Source organism: Daucus carota, chromosome 1, assembly GCF_001625215.2.
Source record: "Daucus carota subsp. sativus chromosome 1, DH1 v3.0, whole genome shotgun sequence".
Classification (NCBI taxonomy): domain Eukaryota; kingdom Viridiplantae; phylum Streptophyta; class Magnoliopsida; order Apiales; family Apiaceae; genus Daucus; species Daucus carota.
The window spans coordinates 42,368,216-42,378,723 of NC_030381.2; the positions used below are offsets into that span (position 1 = coordinate 42,368,216).

The window sequence follows — 10,508 nt, forward strand, 5'->3', positions numbered from 1 at the left end:
CCTTTCAAATATGAAAAAAAAACCTTGACAAAATACATTAAGAATGTAAAAAAAAAAACAAAAAGAAGAAGAAGAAAAAAAAGACAAAAAAAGAGAAAGATTTCAAAAAGCTGTCATACAGAAATTTAATTAAATGAAGATATTGTAAATTAATTTTTTTCTCTAATAATTTGCAGCACACACTAGGCAGTCGAGAGCAACTGGCAGAAGTAGTTTACATATGAAATACATCACCTAATGCTAATCATACATCTTCTCATGGGAGTCTCAACATGCAGGATTCATGATGTTTAATATGGTTTCCCAATGTAATAGCACACTCACAGTGATGAAATGAACTTTGTAATAAGGTTTGTCATCTCAGCATCATATCCAGCACCTTCCATTTGAAAGTGGCTCGCACCTTCAATCAGATGGGTTTCTACACGACCTGCTGCAGATTTTAATTTATTCTCCAACTGCTTCACACTAGTAAATCCATCTCTAGTTCCCATCACAAATAGCTTTGGTTTTGGAGATTGTAATATCGCCTTGTGATGTCTACCAAAGAGAATAGAAGCAGTCAGGCCAAACGGATAACCCAAACTAACATAACCAGCAACTTCCTCTACCTGATCAACCGCGGATCCAGCAATCGGGGCACCTGTTTCAACACATGATGAGTGCAGAATCGCAAGATACATATTTTGCAAGGTCAGGGAACCCGCTGCTCGAAGGAGTTAAGATCTCAAATGAATCGATATGGATATTATGGACAGTCAATTGTACTTCAAACATAGTCTTGTATACGACTCATGTAATAAGAACTGATAAAATATTAGACGCCTCACATTATTTCCACGGGAAAATTAAAGCCTAAAGGACTAAAGGTCATTTAAGTGAGGTATGACTAAAGCTTCTTCTTACAGAAAAGGTACTTAGCACCAAAGTTTGATTATGGTAATAAGGTCATCGTACAATCAAAGCACATATACCATCAAATTCTTGATAGTGGATCTACCTAGGCCCCCAGTACATTCTTAAATTTTCTTTTTTTCAATTGGGTGTTATTATGACAAAGAAAGGCATAGAGGTACGAATTGTGTTCAGAATTCTTTACTGGTTTGTGATTTTCTCATCCATAAAAATCTCTGTCTCACAATCATTGTTCTCCACTTTCAGGATGTGATGTAAATTTATTTATTCTTTGCTTCAAAGTCTTGTGTATAATCTATATATTATAACACTGTCCGATGTACATAGTACATCGATATATAATTTACATATTGTTATGCAAACTATATTCGGAATTGTTTAGGCTGCGTCTATTACAAAAAATTTAGCTGCAATAAAAACATTGTGACTTGCTACTAATGACCTGCAAAGGTTTGAACTTAAAAGAAGACCAACTACATTGATCTTCCTTACACATTCATTGAAAATAAATACAACATAATAAATTTTTGACCCACTGTACTGTAGTAAAATTCACTGGAAACTACATAGAAGTAATTGCAATATTCAAATATGTTTCATAAATGTACTTCAACCAAGCTGGATAATTTATAATACTACCAAATAAAACAAATTAGAGTAACAAGCACATAAATTAGCATCACTAACACGACACAGATTTTTACTAATCAATCCATTAAGTAATTTAAGAAAAATAACAAAATTATCATGATAGTATATCTTGCAGTAATAATAGAGTAGGTAAAAAGTGGAATTACCAGCAGAGGAGCCCACAAGAAGAATACGTGGAAGAGAGAGAGTAGTGGATAACCATTTGCAGGCAGAAATGACGTCGTTGACTTCAGAGAAGCCGGTGAGAGAAGCCCTTCCAGTGGATTTTCCGACACCTCTCATGTCGAAAATGAGTGCCGGATAGCCATGATCAGATAAATTACGAGCAATACCCCTCATCAGAGCTTGACAGCCACCCAAAACAGAGTATGGATGAACAAGAACTACTCCTATAGTATCATTTTTCTTCTCAGGTTTGAAAACAGAACCGTCGAGTTTTATCCCATTGGGGCACTCTATTGTGCATCTCTCTCGCGTCGTCATTTTGAACAAATGACTACAAGATTCAAAACACTACCTCACTACTCTACTTTAAATTGTGTCAAAAAAGTTCAAAAAATAGAAATTATCCTATTTTTCATGCATATACACATAAACGACCACACTAAATCATACGAAACCCAAAACTCCCAAATTTAAAAAAGGACTCCCTGAAATTCTTTTCTATGATCTAATGAAATCCTTCATATTCAACACAAAGCACAGACTCCAATTGCTAACAAACAATAACTAGTGAACTACTTAATGCATCATATCACCAGTCCGATAAAAAAATTATTTTGAAAACTAAATACAACAAAAGGCAACGACCACACTATATGTCCATACTTTCTAGATAAATTCATTGTTCAGAATCCTTAAAACTTGCAATCACCTTGCTCCAGAATAACTCATAGGATGTAACCCAACTAGCTTGTCTAAAATCATCTTTGCCCTCTTAGCATACACCTTTTGGTCCAAAACAAAACCCTCTCATTCCTTCTCTAGCTCTCCAGCCTTCTATACTTCCTCGAGCCCGCTAAGTACCTCTCTTCATTAAACTCATTGACACAGGCAAATTCTGAATTGCTTCCGATTCAAGCAAAGCACACACACAGTTGCATTACTGTTTGTGTTTGTGCGCTTCCCTTGAATCGGAAGCAACTAAGAATTTAATTCTACCTTCTATTTGTTTGTGTGATTCGTTCGAATCGGAAGCAATTAAGAATTTAAGTTAACCTTTCCAATAAGTCCAGAGTGGCCAAGAAAGAGAGGGCTACAGAACAACAGAGGAACCGAAGGCCCAATCCAACGGCGATCTTTTCTGAACGATGCATTTATCTACAATAGTATGAAGATCTAGTATGGTCGATACCTTTGATTTCAGTTAGTTGTAAACATATGTTTGTCAACAAATCAGATCTATTAACCACAGTGTATTAATAATCTTAGATAAATATGTATAAATATGAGTACCTGAGAGAGAAACAAGTGGGAGGCTTATGTGGAAGAGATGTCGCCTCGCTTTTATTCGTGCTGCCGCTACAGCCTATACAGCGGTGGCCTCGTTTGGTACGCCAGTAAATTAGACTTCCCCGCAACTTATTCCGGTCACACTGTTTGATTGTATGAATTATTATGACATTAAAATGAAACAAAATTGGTTAGACTTCCGTCGAATTTTAGCTCACTTCAAGTTGGATGTTTTAACCTAGAGCTTTGATTTGAGTCGGATGGGCTCCAACTAGTTTAACTGGAATTGAATTTGTTTAATCGGAAATTATACGAATTGTTTCGTTTCAATCATTAAAATCGACTCATTTAATTAAAAAAATCGGCTCGACTCATTAATTAAATGTGTCGAGTTCGAACCGAGATTTAGACTCAATTAGCTAACCGAGCCGGTTTGGCTCGACTCGATTAAACTTGATATGGATTAGACTCGTATGCAAACTCGGCTTACTAGCTTGAATTACAATCCTATTTTAACCTAGTTATATAAGGTCTTCCGGCTCTTTTTTTTTTGTCACAAGATACTTTCTCGATCTTCCGACTTATTTATTTTCTCCCATGTACACTCATTTTTAAACATTTTTTCAATATTATGCACACATCTTGAGAACATCTTCAAGAATGTAAAAAAATTAAATTCTAATAATTTAAGACATGTTTAACTAATTTCAATTTCAACAAAGTGCCTCATCCTCATTATATGTAGATGGGCTTCGTGTAGTGTCTTTTACTTTCTTATCGTGTATTTTCGTATTTGGTGTATTTCGAGATGAAATTCATATCGTTTAAAATTTGTGTATCTAATCTCAAATTCATATTCGTTTTCAAACATGCCGTGTAATCGTGTACATTTAATGTAAATATTTAATTAATTGAATCGTGTATTTTTGTGTTCATATATAAAATATTGAAGGGGTTTCCTTTATAGCTAAAATGGAACTGGAATGAGCTGCCTGTCGTGAAACAATTTGAGCTTAGATAATGATACAGCTAGAATGAACATGAACATTAGTTAAAAAATTTGTTCGAACAATATTTATACCTATTTTACGATCTTTTATAAATCATCACATGCATTAATGAGTCTTTTTAAATATAATTAAAATATATTTAAACATCCCAGTAAAACATTTATTTGGGAGCCGATTTATTTAAAAAGCTTTTGAGGACTACTGAAAAAATATTTAACATTTTCAATAAAAATATCTATTTAACATATTCGATCAAAATATATTTGATCAAAATATATTAATTTCAACATATTTAGTGATCAAATTGTTTGGTCAAATTGACTATATTTTGATTGATATTAAAAAAAAATCATTAATTATCTAAGTAAGAAATTGACTAAATTGTTTGGCAAGAAATATATGCAAAAGCAAAACACCGACCAAGAGGATTTCAAGTTACAGCTATGTCTATACGGTGAATTGGTGTACTGGTGTAGCTATTGATGAATATTTTTTGGACTAATTAATTTCTCAAAATATTACAAAAAGAAGAGACGAAAATCTAATTAATTCAAAGTTGAAAGCACTTGGCTGTGGAAGTTGAGAACAGTAGCAGAAGAGAATGGCTGACTACTTCACTCTGATTTCCCTGCATTTTTGTCATCAGATGGCCAGACAATGGTTTCCAGGAGCCGTTCTCGCATCAATTCCAAATTTTCATCCGAAATTTCCTTGTAAATTGCCCCATGGTCACATACCTTCGTCACAGTTATAAACAATGCTATTAACATTTAATACAAATCTTTAGTATCAGTACAAAACATGATAAACCACACCATGATGCACTGGTGCAGCATGAAGCATGATAAATGCCATTAGCACGCATAATGAAAAACGCAGATTATAAGCTCATTTGACTTCTGCTTGTCATAAAATTTGTTGACACATTTTGAGAAGTGATCAGCTGAGTAAATGACCAGGCAGAAAAATGTACTGAACTAGTATGATGTGCATACCTTTATCCATTTACCATATAGGTGAAGACGCGTTATCATCACTCTCTCAGCGAGATCTTGGTTTTCCTGGAGAAAGATATCCCAACGACTATTCAAAATGTTGACATATCAATGTGAAGAGCTATGAGTCTTTGCATTTTAATTTTCTTGGCAAGAGCAGTTGGATTATTCTACATGAGTAAACTCCTCACCCTATGAGCGAGGCTGCAAGGGGCAGGATGAAGTATGTTGTCTAGCTTTTTTGCTATATGAGGTCTGGCTTTCGCAGCTGAGATAGAATTAATAGCACCTAAAAAGAGCTTCACTCTAATTTTGAGCATCATTTTACATTGCTATTGTTTCAGTTTGCAGCTCTGCATCATGTTCTGGTAGTTCAGTTTCTAGTTTCTAGTATCAATAACATGAATCAAAACTCCTCTGGTCATTTAATTGTGCCCCCATCACAAAATAAACACTTTTACATAAATGTATAATAAACACACAATGGGACATCTAAGGAGACTCAGAGGAAACACTGAGATTAGGATTCTTTTAGAGATCATTACCTTTCCAAGGGCTCGAAGAAACTTCTTTCCATCGCGTGGATCATTTTCAGCAACAAAGCTGCCAAAACAGATGTCCCAAAGAAATTCTTTTACAACACAGATTCCTTTATCCAAAGCACCAAAATGACAACGCAATTTTCAAATACTAACCAGCCTGAGATTAACAGAAATCAAGAAAACAACATATTTAAGAAGTACTAACTAATATTCACTTACTTGTAGAGCCACTTATACTCAGTAGGGTTCATCTCATAAAGTTGGTGAAGCACAGTCCTTACAGCTTTATATGTGAAGCAGTTCAGTGTTATCTGCAACATAATTAACTTCTTTTCAGTTCAGTAAGCACTTCCAAGGCTACAAGCAACAGTAAAGTCTTCCGCTAATCTAAAAATCAACTACTGTACTACATAGCTATAAACTAGTAATCTACTTAAACTTATAGATTGCTGGACTCAAATTATGTTAAGCAAGGCTAGACAGGATCTCTTACCCAGGTACTCAGCTCACACTTAGATCGTTAATCGGACAAATGGCACTAGTGTGACAAAATTAATGCAAGAAATCGGAATTTAAAACCAACTAGTACTATATCATTGAACAGAAAATATGCATGTTGGAAGAATTAAACAGAAAAATGTAGCAATTTTTCTTACAAGCTTAACATCATTAAAAGTTTCCTCATACTGCCCACCCAACTCATTAGTAACAATATTCAGCTTCTTATTATATCTCTGTTTCTGTTTCTTTCCTGTACAATCAAATGCTGCAGCTGTACTTGATGAACACAACATTCTTGCTGATAATCTTGAGTCATACCAGGAAACCAAGAAAGAGTTGCTCCAGTTCATTGACTGTAAATTCTTTGATTGCAACATTGTAACTGAATTCTTGTACCATCCATTTGTAGATACAGCTGCAACCATTTTCTCAATTCTCTACCAGAGCAATTTTTTTAAAATTTATTAATGTGCAATCTTGATCAAGTTAAATACACACTCTTTCAAGAAAAAGTAAATAAGTTTTTTCTCAGAAAAAAGAAAAGAAAATGAAGATAAAATAAAGGTAATATAAATGAGGTGGAAAATAGATTTGAATCTGCAGATGAATCTTCTGTTTTTGGGTTTGTTTTGGAGAAAGTATCTATGTGGATTTGTGATTGTAAAATATTATCTTATATGTCAATTTTCTAAGGTCCAGGTTTTTCCGAAGATATCTTCTGACTAGTTTAATATACAAAACATGCCTCCATTTTCGAAGAGAATTTGTAAAAATTAAAAAAGAAATAACGCCTACTTAGCTTGATATTAAGCATCAAATTCAACTTCTGAGCCCATCTATGATCTCCAGTCTCCACACATATCATATATATTTATACTAGTTGAGAAGCGTGCGTTGCGGCCGCTTATAAAAATTATATTAATGATTTCAAATTAATATAATTTTATATTATAAACATCTCGATGCAATATCAATATTAATATTTAAAATTGTAAAATTGGACTATAATTCATGAGTGAAAAAATGATAATAAATTTCTACATGTAATAAACGATTTAAAGCACGACGAATCTTTATTTTAATTGTGTTTTTTTTAAAGTAATCATGTTTTTGACTAACATTGTCACTAACTTTTCCAAACACTACTTCCTAGACATATACACCACTCCCTATAAAAAGCATACGACTCTTTCGATCGCCCAATAAAACAAACAGTAAGTTTGCAAACAATAACAAATACACGATGAACAAAAAAATATTATAAAAGAATAACCAACAAACATATATTTATATTATAAACATCTCGATGCAATACTAATATTAATATTTAAAATTATAAAATTGGATTATAATTCATGAGTGAAAAAATGATATTAATTTTCTACATGCAATTGACGACTTAAAGCACGATGAATCTTTATTTCAATTGTGTTTTTTTAAAAAAGTAATCATGTTCTTGACTTTAACTTTTGCAAACACTACTTCTTAGACATATACACCACTCTCCGCCTATAAAAAGCATACGGCTCTTTAACAGAACTGATGAATGACATCTATCCATATACATCGATCGCCCAATAAAACAGACAGTATTGCAAACAACAACAAATACGTCCGATGAACAAAACAAATATAATAAAAGAATAACCAACAAACATATATCATTGTAGTATTGGGAGAGAGAGTGTGTAGGTTGTGTTTAGATAATCCAAAACCCTACAACCTATAAGGGGTATTTATAGGTGCAGAGAGACTTGTGTGATACTTTTTTCCATAATTAAATAATCTAAAACAAAATCAGATTAAAAAACTTGCAAGCTACTATATTCCATAGATAATCTGAAACAGAATCAGATTAATACTCGCAAGCTATTATATTCCATAAATAATCTGAAACAGAATCAGATTAATTTATGCCAAGATATATACCATATCAATTATTCTGAAAAAAAAGTATTAATTTCAGAAAATTAGAAAAATAGAATGAAGCTATCTGAGAGGCGCCACCTACACGCCCCTTGCTTCTTATTTATATAAGTACTACTGTACTAGTTGAGAAGCCGCGCGTTGCGACGGCTTATAAAAATTATATTGATGATTTAATATTAATATTTGTAGAATAAAATAATTTTGTGGCTGTCTATAAAAAATATATTAATGTTTCAAAATTAATATTTGTAGGATAAAATAAATTTATATTATAAAAATCTTGATGTAATACCAATACTAATATATAAAATTGCAAATTTGGACTATAATTCATGATGAAAAAATGAAAATAAATTTATACACGTAATTAACAATTTAAAGCAAGACGAATCTTAATTTTATTTGTTTTTTTTAAAATAATCATGTTCTTACATTGTCACCTTTCTCCAATTTTTTTTGGATTGATTGTGCAAAAAACATCTAACTTAAATCTGTGAGATAGCGGTCTATAACTACCACCCTTACTTGTAAGAACCTTTATTTTTTAGTATTGTATAAACAACATTTACTTAAAAGTTTCTTGAACGGAGCAAACAGATAATGCATGAATAATTTTTTCCTGTATACAAAGTAAATCATATAAAAAATTAACAACAACAAACATGTCCGATAAACAAAACAAATATTATAAAAGAATAATCAACAAACATACATCACTAATAGTTAATTTATTGATATCAACTATCAATATCATGTCAAGACTATATTCATTTCTCGTGTTTTGATTTTGTCAACTCCAATATAGCGGTCTATAACTATCTTTGCTTGTAACAACCTTAATTTTTTTAATACTGTATAAACAGTCTTCACTTATCGTTGCAGAAAAACGACACCCCTGAGTTAGAAATCGAGCAAAAGAACTATCATCAGAGAGAGACAGGGTTGTGGTATATCGAGAGAAGAGTTTATGTTTAGATGATCCAAAATACTACAATCTATAAGGGTATTTATAGTTGCAGAGAGATTTGTGTGCTACTCTTTCCCATAATTAAATAATCTGAAACAAAATCAGATTAAAACTTTCAAGCTACTCTATTCCATAAATAATTTGTCTTTCTCATAATTAAATAAACTGAAACAAAATCAAATTAAAACTTTCAAGCTATTATATTCCATAAATAATTTGAAACAAAATCAGATTCTGAAACTTGCTTCTAATATACCCAAAATTAAAAAAGGTAGTTTTAATTTTTGATATTTTTCATCCAAAAATTCCAGAAAATTAGAAAAATAGAACGGAGCGATGTGAGAGGCGTCAACCACACGCCCCTCGCTTCTCCTTTATATAAGTACTAGCTTATAGCCCGTGCAAGGCACGGGTGCTTTTTAATTAGTTATGAATTTTTGAATATATTTTAGATGGTGTGAAATAATTTAATTTACAAAGAATAAATTAAAATTTTTCAGTCAAATAAAGATTTATATTTTAGATTTAACTAATTTTTATTGAAAGTAAAATTATGATAGAATAACGTGATTAAATAAAAAAATTATTTAGCAGCTGAATAAATTCTTCAAATAGTTAATTTTAAATTAGGTCAAATATATATGTTTTAATGAGAATGTTAAAATATATATTTTTTTACATATTATAATTAAAGGAGGCCTATAAATCCATATATAAACAACCCAATAAACATAGTCAGAACTGTTGTAAATTATATAATTTTTATATGATGTTCATATAGTTTAGAATTTATCCTAAATTTTAGTTGAATTGAATCCAAAATATAAGTTTTCCATAATTTAAAATTTTTTTTAAGTTCACTTATATTTGATCGGTAATATTCCTACTGGAAAGTTAATTTGCCAACTAAAAACTCAAAAACACATTTGCATTAAGAATACACTGACCATAGGTTTTCAAATGAAATTTACACAATACACTATCATCTGGAGTAATTTACTGACTGATGAGTAAGTACCTAATTTCATTAAGAATTGGTGTATTGATTGTTCTACTGCTCTACCTGTATTGTTCTCATGTCAGAGATCAATAATTTTGATGTCGCACATATTTAATGCACATATCACATGCTAAACTTTACTTACATGGTTTCTGTTGTTGCTTGTTTTGTTCTTGACGTAGTCTGTACCGTAGTTATGTTCAATTCTCCATTTTTCATTCATATTATTTGATTCGTCATGCAAATCCATGTTGTTATCTACGAAAAATTGAATAAATCAATATAATTTAGACAAACAGAAAAAATTAATAAAACAAATACATAGCAATTTATCAAATAGCAGTAAAAAAAAGAGAGAAGCTAATTACCTTTGTGAGTTTGGTGGAGAAGTTTGGGGAAGAAAGAACCGTTGCAAACTTTGTTAAGATTGAGGCCAAAAGAAACATCGGGAGATTTCCAAGTTAAAATCTTTGAAGAAGAAGACGCAAGAATGGGGTTAATATGAGGCTGATATCAAGTAGTTTATATAGAAGATCTTGACAAATT

The 10,508-nt window shown here is 31.7% G+C and overlaps 2 protein-coding genes across 2 annotated transcripts; both read right to left on the bottom strand.

Moving 5' to 3' along the window:
* Positions 1-82: 82 nt before the first annotated feature.
* Positions 83-3,291, bottom strand: LOC108219438 (uncharacterized). The gene is made up of 3 exons (XM_017393009.2): positions 3,022-3,291; positions 1,713-2,062; positions 83-643 (listed from the first exon to the last, which is right to left on the bottom strand). The coding sequence occupies exons 2-3, from the start codon at positions 2,047-2,049 to the stop codon at positions 321-323; spliced, it is 660 nt and encodes a 219-aa protein (XP_017248498.2). The 5' UTR covers positions 2,050-2,062; positions 3,022-3,291; the 3' UTR covers positions 83-320.
* A 1,075-nt stretch (positions 3,292-4,366) lies between these two features.
* Positions 4,367-6,627, bottom strand: LOC108194752 (chaperonin-like RbcX protein 2, chloroplastic). Its single transcript, XM_017361694.2, has 5 exons — positions 6,222-6,627; positions 5,785-5,876; positions 5,569-5,626; positions 5,024-5,089; positions 4,367-4,765 (listed from the first exon to the last, which is right to left on the bottom strand). Exons 1-5 carry the CDS (start codon positions 6,489-6,491, stop codon positions 4,643-4,645), a joined length of 609 nt encoding a protein of 202 aa, XP_017217183.1. The 5' UTR covers positions 6,492-6,627; the 3' UTR covers positions 4,367-4,642.
* Between the last annotated feature and the right edge of the window lie 3,881 nt (positions 6,628-10,508).